Source organism: Erithacus rubecula (assembly GCF_903797595.1).
Source record: "Erithacus rubecula genome assembly, chromosome: 4".
NCBI lineage: Eukaryota > Metazoa > Chordata > Aves > Passeriformes > Muscicapidae > Erithacus > Erithacus rubecula.
In genome coordinates this window covers 16,868,879-16,890,934 of record NC_136686.1, presented here as the reverse complement: position 1 = coordinate 16,890,934, position 22,056 = coordinate 16,868,879, and the positions used below count along the sequence as shown (strand labels likewise).

General features: G+C 41.4%; 2 protein-coding genes across 2 annotated transcripts in view; both read left to right on the top strand.

The window, feature by feature from the left end:
* Nucleotides 1-2,093, top strand: part of PAH (phenylalanine hydroxylase) — a 30,124-nt gene extending 28,031 nt beyond the window's left edge. Inside the window, exons 12-13 of the mRNA XM_079303472.1 lie at nt 1,254-1,369; nt 1,844-2,093. Of these exons, the coding sequence (XP_079159598.1) occupies nt 1,254-1,369; nt 1,844-1,884 (157 nt within the window). The 3' untranslated portion in view covers nt 1,885-2,093. The remainder of the gene's footprint in view (nt 1-1,253; nt 1,370-1,843) is intronic.
* Nucleotides 2,094-5,749: 3,656 nt separating this feature from the next.
* LOC306801790 (tyrosine 3-monooxygenase-like) overlaps nt 5,750-22,056 on the top strand; it is a 28,912-nt gene continuing 12,605 nt past the window's right edge. The window contains exons 1-9 of the mRNA XM_079305166.1: nt 5,750-5,953; nt 6,824-6,998; nt 7,929-8,017; nt 9,978-10,045; nt 11,195-11,245; nt 14,749-14,894; nt 19,301-19,436; nt 20,066-20,135; nt 21,791-21,847. Coding sequence (XP_079161292.1) covers nt 5,756-5,953; nt 6,824-6,998; nt 7,929-8,017; nt 9,978-10,045; nt 11,195-11,245; nt 14,749-14,894; nt 19,301-19,436; nt 20,066-20,135; nt 21,791-21,847 — 990 coding nt within the window. The 5' untranslated portion in view covers nt 5,750-5,755. The remainder of the gene's footprint in view (nt 5,954-6,823; nt 6,999-7,928; nt 8,018-9,977; nt 10,046-11,194; nt 11,246-14,748; nt 14,895-19,300; nt 19,437-20,065; nt 20,136-21,790; nt 21,848-22,056) is intronic.

The window sequence follows — 22,056 nt, the reverse complement described above, 5'->3', positions numbered from 1 at the left end:
TCATCTATCTATCTATCTATCTATCTATCTATCTATCTATCTATCTATCTATCTATCTATCATCTATCCTCAGTAACCAAATTGAAAAAATGGTTAAATTGAAATAGAAGTTCTGGGGGTTGTTCCAGTGCCTGTGTTAGTGGTTGCATCTGGACGTGTGTTTGTGGGTAACAGAATACCTTTCTGAAAAATTATTCTGAGATTGACCTGAAAGATCTCAGCTTAAGGCATTCATCTAACTGGGATCTTACATTCAACTGAGATTTAGGAAAGCCATCTTCTAATGTGATCTCTCCTGTTAGAAAAACTAGACCAGTTAATTCGACATAGTCAACGTAATATTTTTTCACTGTCACACCTTGTGGCCTGTTCATACTGAATTCTGTTTGAGACAATGTCCTTAGCTGATAATAATTAGGTTTAAACTGAAGAAGCATTGTGGGGGTGGCATCCAGCATATTCCACTGCTCTGGGCATATGGGATTTACCCTGCTGAGGCACAGTCTGTGTAGTGGGGCTCCATAATCAACTCCTGCGTGCTTCCCTTCCTCTTTCAGCAATAACTTCAGTAATCCAAAGCAGATATATAAGCCAGTATCCTGCTGGGGTCTACAAGGAGCCTGGAACAATAGCTCTGACCATTTCATCCCATTCAGAGCCCTTCTTTCCACAATTCTGTGGTTATGCAAATTAATATTTTCCCAAGACACCAAAATCTTAATGCTTCTGACATGGAATTAACTACTTTGCAACAGAGAATGCTGCTTCACTCCATTAACTATCATCCAGCTCTTACATTACCTGGAAGCTACAGGTAATTTAAGAGCTAGACCATACTAGAAGTTAGGTCTCTGCTTGCCCCTTGGCATACCAGGATGGCATAGATCCTTGACCTTAATTCACCAGTATCTCAGACTTGGATTAAAATTCCTACATTTTGTACTAATGAAAGGAAAATGAGGTTTTCAAGCTCAGCAGATCCCAGTTGCTTCATGGTTGGCCTATACCAGGAGCAGTGTTGCCATGCCAATTGCTTAGTTACTCCTGTTCAGGAAAAAACAGAGGTGATAAGGACAAATGCAGCTTCAAGTGTGCTGCAGAACATTGTAGGTCTCAGATTAGTCAGTAGAAATTTTAGTTATTTCCACCCATAGATTTTCTTATCCCCACAATTAACACAGGCATACATCAAGAAAAGAGTTAGTGAAAAAAATATTTTCCAACTGTACATTTGTTATGTTTTTTCCCCTCAGGAAATTCGCTCAAACAATCCCTCGTCCTTTCTCTGTTCGGTATAATCCCTACACACAGAGGATTGAAGTCTTGGACAACACAAAGCAGCTGAAGAACTTAGCTGACATGATCAACAGTAAGAAATGGCAGATTTGTTACCTTGAATTCCTCAAAACCTGGGTCAGAAATAGGAACCACAAGGCAGATTCCATCTGGTTGCATTTAATGCTCTGAACCCATCCAAGATAAGGCAGCACATATCTTCTTCCTCATAAAAAAGTTACTTCCCAATTCTAGCCAAGTTTCAACAAGCATTTCCACTCGACTGTAACTTGTTAAATCTGAAAAACCCAGTTTTGGGGGAGATGCTAGGAAATGTCAGATGGCCTTGAGGTGGATCCTGATATGTGGCTCTGGCTGTTTTCAGTAAGGAAGAGAACCATGGCTTTGATCACATTTCCCCCCTCACACTGGATCAAGTAATAAATGTGTCCAGCACTTCCCTGCTCACTTACTCTTTAAGACAATGGATAAAAAAGCTTAAAAACATACAGGAGTGTTACCAATGGACTAGATCTTGAATTAACTGTTCTGATTATTTCCTTTGCAGGTGAGATTGGGATCCTTTGCAATGCCCTCCAGAAGATCTAATGAAGATTTCCTGTAACTTGCTAGTGGCTAGAAACTATCATGTGCAAGTGCCAGTTTTGATCTAGCCTCACTCTATTATCTTCCAGTGTACTGCATCAATACTTATGTTATATATCTTAATTATTAGAGATTAACAGAGAAACAGACATCTATAGGTGACCCTCAACTCTTCTGGCCTTCAGAAACTAATCCATTTTTTCTCACTAATGCATAACAATTACCTTATTCCTGGGAATCTGGGGGAAGTCTGTATACATTTTGTGCCAAAGGTTAGCAGAAGGAGATATTCACCATGCAGAGCTATAATCTGCTGCACCTGTGAGGTGTTTGTTTTTCCACTGCTCATCTGAGCTTTAATCTCCCTTTTTTTGGTGAAAGTAGTTTGACTTTTCCTGGAGTATATCTCAACTGAGTCAGCAAATGGAACCAAAGGTGACTTCAGCTTAACTCAATGGCTGAACATGGAGAGAGGAGTTTTGCTGTTCAGTGAGCTGTTTCTGTATTTATCCAATAAACTTCATTCAAATCAGCTAAATGCTCTCTTGGACTGGTCCACATTGTATAATGACTCCTTGTAGCTCCCAGGTTGAAGGAGGGAACTCAGCATTGGAACATTGGAGCAGAATGGAGCAAAGCAAAGCTGAACAGCATTTCCAGCTTGAAACAATTTTGCATCATGACACTAACATAGCTCAGGGGTCACATTTCTGTTAGAAGATTGAAAGATGAAGAGGGATTTGAAAGCCCATGAGTCTTATACCTGTGATAGTGCTAACTTTGTATTTATAGTTTGAAAATCAATACTGCTTTAATGTAAGAATCATCCGTTAGGAAGACAGAAAATACAGTTCTTTTCATTATATATATGGTGGGTAATAACATTAAGGGTACCAGCTGGAACCCTTTTCAATAGACATACACTTATGCAAAATGGTATCATTTTGGTGCTTTGAAGTAACCTTTTTTATCTCAGTATCTTTTTATACCTTTTTTTTTCCTCATCACAATGTCTCTCTAGATCTTTCAATCCCACTTGACATGTATTTTCAGTGTGAAAGTAGCCCATATTTTTCCCTCTTAATATAATAGGACCCGTGAGGTAAGTGTATGCTACAGAGAGGCAATTTCATCCCAAGGGAAAGTCTTTCAAACTAATCCTCAGACAGCTTTCCAAGCTCCTCTGCTTCTGGCTGTTGCTGTATGCATGACAGCAGCAGTTGCTCTACAGTGATATTGAGAGCCCAGGATTCATGATTTTCTCTTATGTGCAACTGGAATAGTTACAGAATATTGAGGCCACATATCAGATTCTCTGTCCTTTAATTCAGGTTTAAATGAGCAATAACTCCAGCCAAAGCAGCATAGAATGTCTGCTCAGCAAGACAGAAGATGAAAAATTAAATATTCAGCATTTTAAAAGTAGAGGAAATGTATGGAAAGTAGATTTTCTTGTAGAACATATAATCTTGTACATAAGCACTTTAAATGCTACAGATAAATCACATTTTAAATAGCACTCCTTAATAGGTGAATTATTTCCATGCTTAAAGAAAGATCCAGCTGTGTAGGAAAATGTTTTTGCATTATCTAACCAGTGTAAATCCTCCTTGTATGGTAACCACAGAAGTCAACCAGAATTACATACCCAGGTAGGAGGGAATGCCCATCTGGTGTTCCCCAGCACAGAAAAAGGCTCTCTTGGGTTGGTTGACTGTCACTCATCCATCCAAGATCATGAGACTGATATAAACACTTCCTGATGTGTGCCATCACTTAGAAGTGCACAAGGCCCAGCTTGCTCTACATTTGCACACTCATAGTCTTTGAATGCTACTCACACTAACCTATCCTAAGCTAATATTTTAAATAACCTTCCCCTCTTCCATCCCACTATAGTCACATTTCTTGGTGTCCTCATCTCCAGCTCAGTTTCAGGTGATCAAAGAAGTTTTTTGTGATGCTCTTTCCTCTACAGTGACCTTGGCCCAGGTCAATGGCTGTGACAGAGGGAGGGCTTCTGGCACTGGTGGGCTCCTCTGGGGTCTTACAGATGCCCATATCTGACAGCATCCTTGGGCAAGGGACATTTTATTCCCCAAAGAGTGCAGAAATGGTTGAAAAAGGGATCCAGCACAGGAGTGGCCCACGGGAATGCATTCTTTTTAAACCTGCTTCAAACTGTGCTGGCAGCTATCAGAGAAGACATTCTGATGTTCAGATGTAACCATCTAAATTAACCTAAATAAACTAAATACATTAATGCTGCATCCATCTCAAATGAGTGTGTCTCTGCTCATACAGAATAAAGATATATCCAATTGTACCAGATAAAAACAGGGCAGGTTGTTTGTGGTGATCAGACATGGCCTTCTTCTCCTATGCCCAGCCTTGCCACTACTGCTGGGGCAACGTGGGAGTGGGAAGAGCTTTTTTCCTCTTAAAGCCCATTTCTCCACCCAACTACTTGAGTTGCAGCTGCCATTCAACCACTCCTGAGTTGCCCCCTTGCCCTCCTGGGGTCACCTGGACACAGGCCAGGCCTGGAGGGTGCTACAGGGTGGGTTGGGATGGGTTCTGCATTGGGCTGGGTTCTGCATGGCAGACAGGGGACTGCCCCATGGCCCCTGGGCAAGGCTGGGACACCTCTCTTCCCAGGCTGGCACCCACCAGAGACAACATTCCTCAGGATGCTGAGACCTCCCTCCTGGGCACCATGCTGTGGAATTCACCTAGGGTTTGTCTATCAGCTGGGAGGCAAAACTTCCCAGTGCTCTGTCCTGGCCCAAGGGAAAACATGGTGGTGTTGTGATCCCTAGAAAACATTTCCTTACACTGTCTTTATCTGCTCTGGCCAGGGCAGAGGTAGGAGCATGATAACACTTAGAGCCAGGATAAGCTAAGGGGCACATAAAAAAGGGCTCCATCCACAAAGGGAGGCCAGAGGGGTGGTTTTATCTCTGGACCTGCAGGATGACTTTCACTGGGTGTCTGGCACACTGTAACTGAGGTATGGAGATATGGGTGCTCATATCCAGAAACAGTTTTTTATGTGAAGAGTAAGGGAAGGGAAGATGTGCCCACCCTTTCAGGAGCAGAGCTAAATCCCCCTTGAACTCATCCTGCCACCCACAAGAAAGATGTGACCCCGGTCTCTTTGAGAGTCTTCTTCACTGAAGATAAAATCATGGCAGAAACAAGTTCCAATGGAGGAACGTAGCCTGCAGGCAGCACTGCTCCCTTGGAGGGGTAGGGTAGAGCAGGTTCAGATCCTGTGGGTAAGAAAAGCTCAGAAGTAGGCAATGAGCTCTGACTCTGGCTGAGGTCTCTGGCACTCCCAGACTTGTGTCTGTGCAGAGGAGACACTTGGATTGGACCACGATTTGGGAGAAGAACCTGTTGGTTCATGGGGACACAGACAGTACAGAGAGAGTCCCAGTGAGTAAGAGAGAGTGGGGATGAAGGACAGCCTCAGACACTGTGCAGACCAGTCCAGACTGCAGATGTAAGTGGAGCTCAGGCTAATTGATTGCCTCTTCACAAAGGAACCCCTGTCCAGGGCTGAGCAGCTTGCAGACACCTTCAAACCCAGCAGAGCACTGCACTTTGAAGTGACCCAGGGGAGGAGGGTTGTCCTGGGCTCCTGCGCACATCCTACACAGGCACATCCCTTGATGTGTCTGGCACGGCCACCATAAATGTCCCTGTGCCCAGCACACAGCAGCCAGCCTGTGTCCCTGCTCCTGGCAGCTCTGAGCTCTCCACACACAGACACTGCATCCCAGTCCCACCAATTCCCCTGGCCATTGCTCCCACACCCTTGGGCACTTTCCACTCAACATCTGGCTACTGCCATACACTCCCCTATCTCCCAATGAAGACTGATTTGGTGGGGAAGCCAGGCCCAAAAGAAGAGGCCAAGAAGGAGAAGGTGATGTGTGGCATAGAGTCATTGAACAGCCAAGGCAGCCTGGACTCCAACAGGGAGGATGACAGAGCTTCTCTCACCCTGACCTTCATCCTCTACAGTGTGAGGAAGATGGAGCTCTTTAAGGCAGCTGAAGTCTTTGAGGTACAGACCTCAGCATCCCCTTCCTTTGCTGAGCCCTCTCTTCTGTCCCTACTGCCTCCATGTCTCCCGGTCTGCATCTGTCCCCCTCTCACCTTTCTCCTGCTCCCTGCCTGCCTTTCCCCTTTGTCACTGTCCTGGTTTTGCTCCAGCTGCTCACAGAGGTGGTCTGGTCTCATGGTGAAAAGGGAGAGTGCTCTGGAGGGAGGGAGGGAGAGTCTGGACACAAGGTTTTAGAAGAATCACCATTTCATGCAAGGGCTGTTTAGGGCAGACACCAACCAGTTGTTTCATTCTGGCAATTGTGGTGGCTGGGGTTTAAAGCGCTCAGACTCTGGGGATGTTAGAAGCCAGTGAATTTTCTCTGCATATTGGCAGGAGATACAAAGACTATAAGAGCTGTGAACCACACAGCTGGGCACTGTCTGGGCACTGAAGTACTCCTACCAGGTGCTCACTCTTATCTGGGAAAATTAATCACTCTGAAGAAAAGTATTGTACTTGCTACTTATTTTTCACAATTATTTAAAGATTACGGTGCTATTATACATCAATAGATCTGCTTTCATTCTGGCAGGGCTTTAAGTTACCCAGCCACTCATTTGCTGTCTCTGCACACATGAAATTCTACAGTCAACAGTGTCTCATCTTTCATCTCCTTCTTTCTCTACCCAATGCTATAGTGTTTAATCTTTAGCTCTGTCTGTATTTGAGCTCTTTGCAAACCAGACATTATTGGACTGCATTGCTTAACACGCACTTCTAGTTAATTCCTCTTTTAGTCACCTTCTAAAGACGTAGAAATTTATCTAGACTTACCTGGATTTTAATTCTTTGGAGAAGCTTCATCATAGGAACACTTGGCTCTTGCAGATGTTTGAAACTCAGATCCATCACTTTGAAACCCGTCGAGCCAAAAAGCCCAAGAACTCTGTGGATGATCTTGACATTTTTGTTGAATGTGAAGTTCAGAGTGCTGATGTTGGTACCCTTATCACCTCCTTAAAGAGAGTAGCAAAGGATGTGAAAACCAGCAGAGAAGACAAAGGTAAGAAATGTATGCATCTCTTAGAGCAGATCTTTTGGAGAAATGTTTTTAGTTTTAGCTTCATAATAGTAATTTCCCCTACATCTGTGGGTATTTTTAGATTTGTACTTCTCTAAGCTTGATGTACTAGAATATAACATAATACAGCAAAAATTAAATTTACCATTCAATAAAAAGATGTTTGATGTGTTATCCAGTATGAGACTAAGGTGACCCCAAATGGATCTTTCTGAATTGTAACATAGAAAGTCGGATTACAGCATCAGTCTGACCTTGGAAAGCAATATCAAGTGTTTTTCCAGCACATCTTTTTAAATTATTTTCTCATAAATACTGGCATTTAAATCAAAATTATCACAATTTATTTTAATTTTAGGCACTGGAAAAGCTTCCAACTTCGTAAAAAGCTAAATATAGCTAAAGAATAATGTTGCTGGGAAAAAAAAGCCAGAAGGGAAAAACCTTGAAGATTCTTCTTCACCTGTTTGGTTTCTATAAATTCTATAAATTTCATGTTTCCTTTTTAAAATATTGTTTCATTTTTAGAAGTATGAAAATGTAAGACTGTCTTTTAGACAAGATCAAAATATATTCTTAAATCCAGAATGTAGAAATAAATTTGTTGTCCTGTGTCAAACAGAAAACACATTTCATCTAAAATATATTTTTGCCTTTAAAACTTGTTTCTACTAATTAAAACTGAGAGATTATCACAGCAAGCTAATTTCAGATAATTTTTTCATTCAATCTGCCAATTTGGTCAGGAGACAAGTCAACTACTGAGACAATTATGGTAACATGTAGATATTCATATTCTTAGATATTGATGAAAAGAAAGTTTGTAATCTTCCACACAGCTTTTATTTTCTCTGTCTTCTAAAATTTATTTAATTCTCTCTCATTTACATTTTTTTTTTGCTTTCTCTCCAGTACCCTGGTTCCCCAGAAAAATCCAAGATCTTGACAAGTGTCACCATCTGATCACTAAATATGATCCCAGTTTGGACCATGGTCACCCTGTAAGTTTAACATTACTATTATTTCATCGTTAAAAGAGAAACTCTGTAGAGAGATTATTGTAAGGGAAACTTCAGGAGTACAGAAATACTCATGAAAGAAGAGAAAAAACACAGAGGCAGATAAAAGCTCATCTTCAGTGGAAATAGGGAATGCATGAGTCCCTGCAGGAATAGACCACAAAGGAGAGGGAAAGAAAAATGCCCTGTAGAGTCCTGTAGTGGTGATAACAAGGCAAAGGACTGGGAGCAAACAATCAAACACCCCTTTCTCATCAATTTCCCAGCTTTAGGACAGATGAGGTGTGAATTAGGCACAGACACAAAAGGGACTCCAAAGAGCTGTTTGTCACTTGACAAGGCAGGTCACAGAAGCATTTCATTCTGTCAAGCATCACATAGAAGAGATGCATGGAAAGGGAAAAAAAAGAAATATTGCACTGAGAAATGCAGTGAAGATGCAGATGTGTGTCAACAGAATCTACAAGAAAGTTTTTGTCCTTTCCTTTTCTACATGTCTGAATTCTATTTAGTCTTTTTCATTAACCTACACCATTTTTCCAGTTGTGTGTAATATGAAATAGAACTTTCCAAGTCTATAAGTCTGTCTTTTATTTTTGAGAAACACTTATTCAAGTATAATAGTCTAGGAGAGCTTAATATCCTCCTTAACCAGACATCTTTCATTCTTCCTTATTTGTTTCTGATACAAGCAGTCCAATTATTTGTAATTTTCCTGAGCTAACTCTTTGGCTGTTTCTCATTAGATAAATGAACACACATAGGGAATTCTATGAACTGGACACCCCTCATTCTTTGCCAAATAGAAGGTGTGAGCACTGAAGAGGATGAGAGAAAGCAGAAGTGGTGCTGAGTTACTGAAGTATTGAATGGGGATAAATCTAAATTGCAGAATGTAGTGCAATTTGGAAATACCTAACAAGTTGAAAACAAGTTACCTCAGGCACTGAACATTACTTGTCTGTGGCAGGAGAGCACAGTGTGGGCTGATTTATCAGGCTCAAAAATAGAGTCTGAAGGAAAGCACAAGAGAAGCTGATGTACAGGTAGCTCAGCAAAGATGTTGCATATACATTTCCTGCCAAATAGACAGTTTGGGTTGTTTATCTCCACACCTTCAGCTTGTTCTTTACTGGCCTAAACAATCCAGCTGATGTCACTGTGACACCAATTTCTGGGCTACCCTGTCACTGGCTGCAGGTCCCCAGGGAGGCTCCTGCTGCCCAGAGTGTGGTAGCAGAGCCCACAGGGACAAAGATGAGATGTCACAGCATCTACAGGAGTCTGGCCCAACAGCTTTTCATGAGTTTGGCATGGGCTCGTGACACTGACAAGCAAGGGTGGCACCTGAATGAGCATATTATCCACAACACAAAATAAACATGTTCTCAGGATCCAGCCCTTTCCTCAGTTTCATGAACACAACACTCATTAACTGCAGGGTTACTGTTATTATTGCTACACTAAAAATTATGTGAATAAACCTAAGGGACAAATTTGGCTTGTAGTATACAAAGTGGTTCCAGTAAATGCTGAATATTCTAGAATAATATTTGTACAGTGATGCTGATCAACGCTGCTTTATGAGTTATGTTAGCACACAGTTCAAGATTTAAGTTTTAATTCCTATTATGAATTATGTAAAATTAAAAGGAATGTGACTCCATGTCTGTATGCATAGCTGGCAAAGCCTGCTTGATGTTTTAATTTTAGTAAACACAGAAGGTGCAGAAAGAAAACACTGGCAGTCAGTAGGTAAACTTGCCCTTTAAACAGATACCACTGAGTTTGCCTTTATCAAAACACAGGAATGAATGGGCAGTGAGAATTGGGTGGGGAGCCTGTACTTCCCAGAGATACAGTGGTGGTTCTGATGATTTCTGCTTTTGCCCACAGATCTCCCATAATGTAAAACATTTTTCCTAATTGTTTCCTACCCCAGGGATACTCTGACCTGGAGTATAACACACGGAGGGCATTCTTTGCTGACCTGGCCTCCAACTACAGAGCGTAAGTACGAGGCTGCTGGGGGGAGAGTCCCCACTTTCAGACTTGGTGTGCAAGAGATGTCAGAGATGGAATATTTTGTCAATCTGTCAGTGGGGCCACTTTTGAGACAGCAAAATTCAGCCACAAAAGCTTTCACTCCTTACGAAATTTTGTGACAATACAGCAAATACATTTTAAGACAAAAAGCTTAAGATTGCATTCACATATTCCAAACCAGGGCTGGATTTTGTTTTATAAAAATGTGATTGCAATATAACCCTTTATTTCAATTTTCAAGTTTCTTTTATGACTCAGTCCTGAGTTTAGGCTAATCTTCTTAAAGGAAATTTGAGGAATAATATTTCTGAACACATTTTTGACAGTGGGAAGCAATTTACTATTTTTGTTATTTGCTTTTATAAATGTCTCTGTCTATGCACACTGACTACCTAAAAAACATAAAAAACTCTCAGTTCTCATATAAGTGATGGAAAATGTTTCTACTTTTATGTGCAAACCTTCACCAGAACTACACTGCTTTCTGATGGGTAAATCAAAGCTATAGGTACAACTGGTCATGCATTGTCAGCCTCATGGTATCCAAGACCTGGTGAAGTCTCTCAAGTCTTGTGAGACTTTCTGAATAGAGTTTTCTCTCTTCCATCAAATATGAGAGTCAGCACAGCTCAGAGTAGCCCAAAAGCAGAACTGAACTGACTCAGAGCTACAGAAGAAGCAGCAGTGAGGAGAGAAGACCACTCATCAGAGAATCAGTGCTAACCACACAGCTCTCTGCTCGTGGGTTTATGAAAGTTCCCTGTGATGGCACTGTGCTGATCACATCCTCCAGGGAGGGCCTCTCCAGGCACACACTGTGCTCTGCTTGCTAGGCTGCCTTCAGCAGAGGTGACTGCAAGCCTAGAGGTCTCTTACTCCATCTGTGAACCAGAACACAGCTCCCTTTCTTACATATCCCTCTGTTTCCTCTCCACATTGTAACAGAAGGGAGAACACCCACATTAAAGCTGAACAAGAAAATTAGACGGTTCATTATTTAGTATTTTGCTGTTTCTGTTTTCATTATGGCAAAAATTCATGGTGCAGGCAAAAAAAAGTTGGAAACTGAACTTGAAATCTTGAGACATGTCATATTTCTTCTCTTCATTACAGAGGAGACCCTTTGCCTCACATTGAGTACACAGCACAGGAAACAGCAACTTGGTGAGTTTGGTACTTATGCTCCAAGTTCTGGGCCATTCCATAGCAATCCCAGAAATGATTGGCAATGTGAGACAGCTACAATCTCTTTAAAATGTTATTTTCATCCACCCCACATTTTACTCTTCAGTTAAATGTTATCTTTCGGTCATGGGTGGTCTTGACTATTCACTTCCTAGAGCAAAAGACATTTTCCTGACCATTTCCCTGCCTGCAAAGCCCATCCCAAGATACCAGAAGCCAAAAAACACCTGGACCCTATAGAATAACTTCTTCTAACTGATCTCAAATTCACCATGGCTGTGGTGCTGGCAGAAATATCACATTTTCAGACCTATTATCAACAGAAAATGCTCACTCACGGGACAGAAGTTCACTCAGATTTAATATTCAAAGGACAGAGTAGCCTTGCTTGTTCTTCTTCAAATATTCATTGCTTTTAACATGAATATGTATCATTTTTTCAAACTGAATGTAGAGGAAATTTTGAAATGCCCTTCTAACATATATTATTTTATTATTTATACCATAAATGGCTTTATACATCATATGAAATGATGGTAAGTTACTTTTACAAGGGTGCAGCATTTCTTCACCAGGGCTTTGTTTTCTCTGAAGGTCTGCCACTCAAAAAAAAAAAAAAAAGAACCAAAAAAACCCCCCACAAAACACAACCAACCAATTAAACAAAATTAATTAAATTCAAAGAATTTTTAAAACATTATGTGAAGTATTTGGCAGAATTGAAAGAAAGCAGAGTTCTTATTTCAAATCCTTCTGTTTCCACTTTCCCCCACTAACTTTAAAATATATCAGTAGGCAGCAGCAATTCCACATTTGTGTGATAATACAAAGCATTTATATGTCCAAATGTCTCAAGAAAGAGCAGAGTCCTGGGATTATGCAAGGTGCCACATGTGCACATAAGAGTCTTTGTTTAGAAATTTAAATGAAAAGAAGGCCTAAAGTTGAGGAAAAGGAAAAATGAAGACCACATTTTCTAACTATGCAACTGAAAACCCTGGAACTTAAGAAATTTGCCCTAAATCACTTGCAAAGTTTATTCTAATGCTGGGATTTAAATCCATAGAACTAGATGTCTCATGCCAGAACCTCAATCACACTGCCATCCCATCCTTTCAATACTTATTTATTTTAAATAAAATCTACAGTGCCACAGAAATCCATGACCATAAAAATCTTGCATCAAGCTCATCCAGGAGGACACGTGTTTATTAAGCTCAAATAGGTTTTTACAGCATCTTTCAATAGTCAAAGATTGATGGTCAGTATCATGCTCATGATTACTACCACCAGCCAACAGTCTTGGCATGGGATGGCGTGTGGGAATGTCACATTTAAGAAAATTTAATTTTGTGTTCTTTCCTGTTTTTCCCTTTTGTAGCCAACCTTCGTCATTCCAGCTCTTCTCCACCTAGAATTAGACCCATTGTGGCAACAAAATATACTTTTAAAGGAGTATCTGCCTATTTCCTTAAACAGCCAATCCCAGCAACACGGGTTTTCTTGTTATGTAAAGCTGTTTCCAAAATTAGCCTTCCCAGTTGTTATCACAGCCCCCTGAAGCTGTGCCCTGAGGTTGGCTGCATTGCAGTGCAACTCAATTAACTGAGCACTGTGCAATTGCAGGGAAATTTGTAGCCCTGACTAAATTCCCTTGGTGTCACTGAGGAGTTGCTGGATGCCTTCAGTTTGTAGCAACATGGTCATAAAAATGAGAACCAAGCCAGAGAAGAAATACGACTTTCAGAAAGCAGAGGGTGCAGATGATCTGAGCTTTTGTTTTCAAAACTACTCCTTGGAAGGCCTTGAAACTGAGTAGTCAGAGATGCCATCTGGGTAAAAACTGTGTAAGAAAAATGCAGAATTCAGGTACAAAATATGGGGCTGCACCTGTCACATCTTCATAATGAAGTTGAATAGTGCCACTTTTTTTCCCCCTCTAAAATTATAAGGAAATTTACATAAGATGAGATTATTGCCTTTAAAGTCTTTCAAGCATCTGGCTTTTGTTAGGGTGCTCCTTTCTAGAGTGTTTCATGCTGTGTGCTTCCAGCAGTTCTTTCATACCTGCTACTCTCTTGACTTTGGAGAGTAGACTCAGATAATGTCTTAGGGGAACACTTAGCTTTGGATAATTCATCACTGGTCTCTGGGAATGTCTGCATTTCTGTGGTAGCCAGTGTTTGGACACACAGCAGAATGACACTGGGATAAAAGAGACCATATGTGCAGAAGTGTAAACAAGCCTGCTCTCTCTAGACTCCAGTCTGGGCATGAACCCTGCACTGGTTCAAATCCCACACAACCCCACTGAAGTCAGTAGAGTTCTATGAGGAAATAAGCCAGGGCAACATTTGAACTCTAATCCTCCTCATTTTTTCCTAATTCCTCCATGGAAATGGCCCAGTCTCCTGTGGCTTTTGCAATGGTGACAGCAGCCACGGTTTCCCTCTGTTAACTTTTTTCCTCCTAAGGTTTTCCTCCCCTGCTTCATTCTGGTTCATTACTCCCACACTGGGTAAGACTAAATTCATATAAATAAAGAGCCATTACCAGGGACTGGCTGTCACCTCCATAGCAACAATAGCATCATAGAAAAGAGAAAATAATAATACTAGTTAAAAAAACCTACAAAACCAACAAAAGGTCATTTCCTGTACCCAGCATTTCCAAGAATGATCTCAATTTTCATAAAACAATGTTTATAAAGTTGTTGACACTCTAGGGCCACGTCTGAACAAAAATAACCATTTCTATAAGGTTCTTTGCCATCCTATTACTATTTGTTCATTTTGCAACAGCTAAATATATTCCAAACCACAACTCTTAATCCAAGCACCATCAAGTTTGTGAGAAGCTGAAAGCCTGTGCCCAAATCAGGTTACATATATTATTTTCAGCTGGTCTCTTTTTGTATAGTGGGATAAATGTTTTGAGAAGCTGACATATCTTTCAAATACATACATACATGTGCTAGGAATTTTGGACTGCAAAAATACAAACCTCTTCACCTGTCCAGATATTACTCTTCAGTATCAGAAAAGGTTTTTAAGAGCCTAGGCTTCAGGGTGGAAAAGGAGGGAGTAGCATTTCAAGTTTTACTGCAGTATAGGAAGGAGGGGAATACCAGATTTATCCCATTCCTAAACTGAACAACACGGTATCCCAGATTCAGCCCTCTCCCTGGGATTTCCCTGATGCCTCCAACACCCTTAAAAGAAGGGTGCCTAACCAAGAAACTCTTCTGTATCAGAATTAGAGTTCTGTAACAGTAAAGGGGACCTCCTGAAGGAAAGGTGAAATAGAAAGCCCTTATGGTTTGCTACATTCAAGCAGCACCGGCTTTCAAGCAGGTGTCCCGAGCTCAGAATTTTAGACCGTGATGTATGCTGAGGGTTTACATCTCTCTGTGGGTCTGTACATGGTTCAGACAAGTACTGCTTTATTGAGGTGTCTCACACTATCCAGTTTTTGATTTTCAGGAGAGAAGTCTACAGGAAGCTGAGGAGCCTTTACCCTACTCACGCCTGCACACAGTTCCTGGATGCTTTCCAGCAGCTGGAGAAGCACTGTGGCTACCGGGAGGATAACATCCCTCAGCTTCAGGATGTCTCCAGATTTTTGAAAGGTCAGTCATTATAAACCATGTTTTATTCTAGGGTTCCCAGCCATGTCAGTGCACTGCAAACCATTTCCTAGGAACCAGGCTGGTGAGCAGAGCTGATGGTCTGTAGTGTTCCCTCGTGCACAGGGAGATCTTGCATAGGGAATTCACACCAGGCACACCGAGGGACCAAGCTGTGAGTTTGTGTCTACTCTGTGAGTGGCAGTAGCTCTGTGGCACTAACCAGCTAATCCCAGTACTAGCAGCTCTACAGGCACAGCAGGCACTGCTCAGCATGATTTCCACAAAGACTTTTTATGGGTTTGGTTCTGTTTTACGCTTCTACAGCCATGCTGATAGCCAGACCCAAACACAAGTACAGGTACATACCTCTCAAGTACACTTTTTTCCTGATCCACCAGGCAGTATGGGGGTGTGTGCTAGAGAAAATGATTTCCAGGAGATCCTGCTAATCAATCAGCAGCTGGCTTGAAAGGGTTTTGCTTCTTTCTGTCTCTGTAGCAACACTTGTCACACCAAACTTTTTGGTTCCTAAAATGTGGCTGACAGGAGAGCATGAAGTGCTAGTCCATAAAGGCATGAAGATATGGCCTTAGAAAAAGGACACACAAGTTTGCCAGGCTAACTTGTTAGCTGGGGTCTAACTAACAAGGAGCAGGAGACTAAGGGACCCTGCATTATTTTTGTAAGGCCACAGGTTGCATGGATTCCCAAGGCCAGGTGCTTTGTGTAAACCACCTGATTATTAAGGACTACTAAAGAAAGGTGACCTTTAAAGCCTCCTCCTGAGTGAAAAAATGTACCAGAGAGTGGACAGCTTATCACCATGGTTAAATAAATAAACAAAAAAAAAAATATGTCTTTAAATAAATTGTATTTAAATACAATACTCAGGAAATCAAGTGACCTGCTCCCTCTAAGAGCAGGGGATACCTGTTAGCTTGAATAAGTTTTCTGTGTATAGTTTTCTAAGACTTTGGCATTTCTCATGAAGATTAAGCTGTTTGATGACAAGGTTTTTACACGTTTAGTGTAAGGGAAGGCGCGTTTTCCATGTGAAAAGTATCTTCCATGAACACCATTGCACCCTGCTATGGGAATTTTTCTGTGCAGGCATTATGTATTTTCTCATGTATTCTCACTTCTGTTCAACTACCCATCTTACTTCCCTCTCCTAATAACTGGGATGATAATATTTTTTCTCTTGAAGTAGTTGATCTTATTTACTTTACACAGTAGCTGATGGCAGGGAGCTATAGGAATTGTGATTCTGACTTGATTATCACAGATATTAATTAATATCATTTAAGTGCATCAGGTGATTTCAAAGGGGGAGAATTTAGGATAATGTAAGACTATCCTGCCATAATCCTGCTGGTATCCCTCATGTTAGTTGACAGGATTTGATTGCCTGGAGTCTGCTCACTTCCTTCACAGGCTCTGGTTCTAATTTTTCTCTGTGTCATAAACAAAACAAAACAAACTAAACAGCAGCTCTAAAAACCCTGCCAGTAATGTTTGGAAAGATATTCTCAGTGAGTTTCAACTCATCTACTACAAAAACAAGGTATCTACTATAAGCTAATTGTATGAACTAGCTGGGAATGAATATCAAGCATTTCAGAGACATTTTATTCTATTCTGAATTGGACAGCTAAGGAAAATGTTGAATAGTTCTTGGGACCACTAGTCCTACCCTCATTATCCTGTAATTATTACTTAATCTACCCTGTTGATTAAAATTGGATTACTTTAGCCTATAGGTTATGCATGAATGAAACATCATGCTTTCAGAAGAGCTGTGTTAACAGCTAGACACAATTAAGAGGGAGGAAACTATTTTAGTCCCATTATATAAGGCTTTGAATGGATATCTTGGCTTGCTTTCCTCTAGCAAGGTCATTTCACTATGCAGAATACTTTCTAGAATAGCATGAAGATTGACATCATTGCAAGGCCCCAGCTCAGTCTGAGTCAGAGGCATCTGCAAGGTCTAAAATCTGACCAAAAGTTAAAATGTGTTGTTAAGGGCATTGACCAAACTCCTCTTAAATTCTGACAGGGTTGGAGCATTGACCAACTCACTAGGGAGCCTATTCCAGTGTTTGACCACCCTCTCAGTAAAGAAACACTTCTGAATGTCCATTTTGTACCTCTCCTTGTGCAGCTTTGAAAATAATAAACCATAGGAGGCAGAGAGAGAAAGAGAGAGGGATAACCTGGAAAGAAAGTGATCATGTTAAAAGCAGCCCACACAGCCAGATAAACTTCCACCTTCTTTTTAACTTAGCAGTGTCTGTGAACATAAGAAAGCAATTCATTTTGATTAGGTATGAGATCTGTCTGTTATTACCTATTGGTGAGGCTGGTTTGAAGAGAAATGAACTGTACTTCATAAATATTTCACAACTACTTAAAGGGAATTAAGTGGATAACAGTGTCATCGTTTACACATTGCATGTGTTTTTCTAAAGGGTTAACTAGATGAACCTAGGCACATCTTTCTTTCTAGGAAAGATGTTTGGATTTAGGCAGTCATGCTCCACAGCTGGAAGAAATTACAGCCAGTGAACTCAGGCAAGCTCACACTACAATGCACAGGCTGCCTGCACACACCAGTTTTTAGGCCAAGAATTAAGCCTTGCAGATCACTTTAGGTCAACTGCTCCAGACCTTCTCTGCAATGCACTTCGATTTCCCAGATCTTTGGGCAGCAGGTCCAACCAGCCACTCCCCCAGTTCTCCACTGATTGCTGGTTTTGTTGTGCAGTCATGAACTAGGAGTTCAGATTGTGCAGATATTACCTTCAGCAGATAAACTTTTTCCTAAGGCTTTTCAAGGCAACTGGCCAAGTGTGTTCCATCAGCAGACTGATTTGCTGGCCTCTGTTTAAAAGGACCTCTCAGGGAACACGAGCTGTAATTTTAATTTCCACTCCCCTTCTCCTCCAACATGGATGCTAAAATGATATAAATTTCCCTAGACTCTTTCATAGTCCTTCCAAAATTGAGTTACTAAGGTCTTGGTTTTCATAAAATCTATTTTTCAGCTAGTGCAATTTTCACTTCACTCAAAATTCAGACCAAAGACCAGATTCTGAAATTTTCACATTCCTCTGGATTGGACCAGATAGACAAAGGTGGATATATAATCTCCATAGGATTTTTTAAAAAATTGTTCATTTTTGAAGCAGTTCTGTACTAATCACCTTTGACTAGAATGGAGCAATAGAAGATAACTGTATATGCCTACCATTTAGTCCATCACAATGTCAGGAAGAAACACTCCTTGCTGTCCTCTTGTTCCTATATTTCTTCATATATTTTGTCACTTCTTTGAATTTTTTTCCTTTCTTTCTTCCTCTGGGTGTTTAGTTTGGTTTTAATGGGAAAAGTACTAATAGCCTGTCAGAGTAAGACAAGAAATTTTGGAAGAAACATGAAAAAACAAACCAAAACAAATCTTGTAAGTGGCTTAGTTTCTGGGTGGGATTTTTTTTTGTTTGTTTGTTTACATAAATAAAAGAAAAAAAAAAAGGATAAAGACTTCATGGCACAATAGAATATGGATAAAGAATTGAGAAAAAAGCCATTTCTGTTTCTTTAAAAATGCAGTTTATGCTTTAAAGAAGATGAGATGTCATTTATGGGAGCTGAGAATGCAACACATTTTGAATATAGGACTTCAAAAAGATTACCATTGGCTCACTTTGAAAGCGGTGATTTTCAATTTTCTTGCAGACCACCAACATGTTTCCCATGGAAATGTAGAGTGTGAGTTCTATTGACCACCAGACTGGTTATTTTTTTTATTGTCTCTCAGTCCTTCCAGGGTAAGACAGGGTGCACTGGGGTAATACTGGATGTACAAGTTGAAATCACAGTGCAAAAGTGTTGCATTCTTCTGTCCTGTTCTGTGGACCTGTGCAAAGCAAAACACATATGGTGGCATCACTGGGAGGTTGTGTAGTGAGTTCTGGACAAACATAATGGTATAAACAAGAGAAGAAAAAAAAAGAAAAAAAACCAAAACAGATGCAGGTTCTGTTCCCTGCTTGATCATAAGGACCATGTGTGACCTCAGCCATACCACTGTCATGTGGAACATAGATAATTGTGTGCATATGTGCAAAAATATGCTCTGGGGAGGGCAGGTACTCCCTCACCTCATAACATTGCTATGTGAATACACAGAAGATGGATGAATAGGTGATTCCATGTTATAGGAACTGGTCCTGTGCCAGCACAGGGACACATCAATAATGATAAGCCAAGGTGTGCCTGCCATGCTTGGTGGAGGGAACTATTCCAGCAGAGCAGGAGTGATCCCTGAAACTACTTAGCTAAAGTAAATGTGCTGTGTAGTTAACCCTGGAAACAGCTGAATTTGGTGTCCCTTCTCTGTGCAGAGAGAACAGGTTTCCAGCTGAGACCAGCTGCAGGACAGCTGTCTGCTCGGGACTTCCTTGGCAGCCTGGCACTTCGTGTCTTCCAGTGCACACAGTATATAAGGCACTTCTCCTCTCCTATGCATTCCCCAGAACCGTAAGTTTGATGCCCTGACATAATTCCATCCTTCTGAATGTGTTTGGGATCATTCTCTTGGGACTGGCCCTGGAGTTCCATCCAGTAGTCCACAGAATGAAACAATTTGAGAAACTGGTAGCTGGAGAGTTAGAAGGGGAAGTCATGCATGAGAGGGTGGGGTTCTCTGTCTCTCTTGCAAAGCTGTCTGGGGAAGGAAAAGACTGAAGAATATCTGGTTTAATCTTTTCATCCTGCCTTCAGTTACCATCTGCTGGGCTTTGATTTCCTGCTGTGAAACTCTCCCAGTAAGTGCTGGCCAGACAAGAGCAATTATATTTCATGAGAAATTAAAGTTCACACAGACGCTTTTGTTGTATGCTGGGACAAAACAGGGACCTTTCAAAGATGTTGTGACACAGAAGGTTAGTGCCCATGCCATCCCAAGGAGACAATAGACAAGGTGGCAGGGGGCAGCTGGCTGCTGTGGCAGGAGGGAATGCTCTGATCCTTGCAGAGCAGGCCAGGTATGGAGGCAGCAGCTGTGGAGCAGCTCCCTTTGGGGTGTATTGGCTAAAGTCCTTCACAGGGAGTCCATGAAGGTCAGGACAGGAAGCCTTTAATTAACAAGGGGGTCACTTGTTTTCCAGAGACTGCTGCCATGAGTTGTTGGGTCATGTTCCCATGCTGGCTGACAGGGAGTTTGCCCAGTTCTCACAGGTAAGAGCATTTTCTGCTGGCTCTTTAACCAACTGCACTGCATAGCAGCCAAAGGTGCCTTAAATATGTGCAGCTCACCATGAAATGCAATTCTAAGCCTGGGCTGTGCCTGAGTCATGACCTCCAGGCATGGTGGGCTAGCAGCACCCAGGGAGATGTTTCCTCCAAGGGAGGGGCAGCACTGCTCCCTACAGACTTGGTGTGAAAGGAAGGGCAGGCAGAGCTTCTGGGACTTCTCTGTGGGAGGCTGTGTCAGTCTGGAGAAGGATCTCTGTGGGGCTGAGCTCTGCTGACCCAGTGCTCCCCTGGCTTCCTGTCCTACACCACATGAACCTACACAGCACCAGCAGCTGAGCCCCCAAGCTCCATTGGTCTCTGGATGTACATTCCTGTCTCACTAGAGACTTTAATTGTGTCCATCACCATTCATCAGAGTTGTTTTTCCCTTTACCACTCACCAGATTCTCACAGCATTGCTCACACTGGTGAGGAGGCTCCAAAAAGCAAACAGAGCTTCTTTGTACAAGAAGGGGCTATTTAGTAGGAGCAGCCAGTGTCAGACCCAACTGAACTCAATGACCTCTCATAATTAAAGACTTCAGAACTATGAATGTTCCTCAAAACCATAGCAGAGGGAAGCAGATCTCATTGTCCTGGCCAGTGGGGAAACGAGTGATAAGATCAGAGGTGTAACATGATGTAGGTCTCAACGTGATCCCTGGAACCTGAAGAAATATCTTTAAAAGAAAAACAGTTCACCTCATATGTTTTGGTTTCTAGTTGTATCAGTTTGAATACATGCCAGTTACCATTTTGATCATAAATACTGGTTGTTAACAGAATGAGAAGAGTAGTACTTTAAGTATCCTAGTCATCTATAATGTATTCTGGAAGAAACCTCTTCTGTTGAGTTCAATACTGGAACTTAAGACACATTAGAAATAAGATATTACAGAATTTTCAAAGCTTTCAATATTCTTTTTTTCCTATCAATTATACAACATGAGATCACATTCAGTGAATTTTCACATTTCACTTTTTTGTCCCCACAAAGTATTTTCACAGTTGAAATGCACCCCATGAAAATTCTTTTTTGCTCCATTCAATATGAGACGATGAATGGTGAAAATGCCCTAATTTTGTTTGTTGCATGATATGGCTCCTGGGATAGCAAAAAAGAGACATCTACAGATTCCTATTGTGAGAATAACATTTAACAGGGAGCACAGAGGAAAGTAAACAAAATCATCCCAGCACAGATCTGACCAGCTCATAAAGGCTGTCAGAAAGAGTGAGGGACAGAAAGGTAATGGCAAAAATAAAACCCACCTTTGCTGTCCTTCCTTCTCATGCCTCCCTGTACATTTTTGCCTGGTGTAGATAGTCCAGCATTAAGGCAAGAGATGGTTAATGTTACACAGAGAACACTGAGGATTGAACACTCATCTAATGTGGCTCCCAGTGGTATGTAGCTGGGGGCCAGGGAGAGGTAGGCATCCTGGAAGCCATGGAAGGTCATTTTGGGTGACAAAAACAATGAATAGTTTATGCTATTCATGCTAGAAATTATGTGGCCCTCCCCCTTCCCCTCTTTCTCTCCCTTGGGCTGAATAATCACACTAGTGTAACAGTGTCTGCTTGCTTACTTGCTTTAGGATATTGGACTGGCTTCTCTTGGATCATCTGAAGAGGAGATTGAGAAACTGGCCACAGTAAGTACAGATGGCAGTTTAATATTGGAGGCAAACCCCAAACGATTCACTGCATATCCCTTGCTGTGCAGGGAAGCTCTTTTTGTGTCTCAGATTGACTGCAGAAATGGGAGCATCAGCAGGATTGTCTCCTCTCCTCCACAGGTTAGGAAGGTGCTGGAACAGAAACTGGAATTCCTCTGGGGGAGCCCAGAATAGTGTGATTCCAC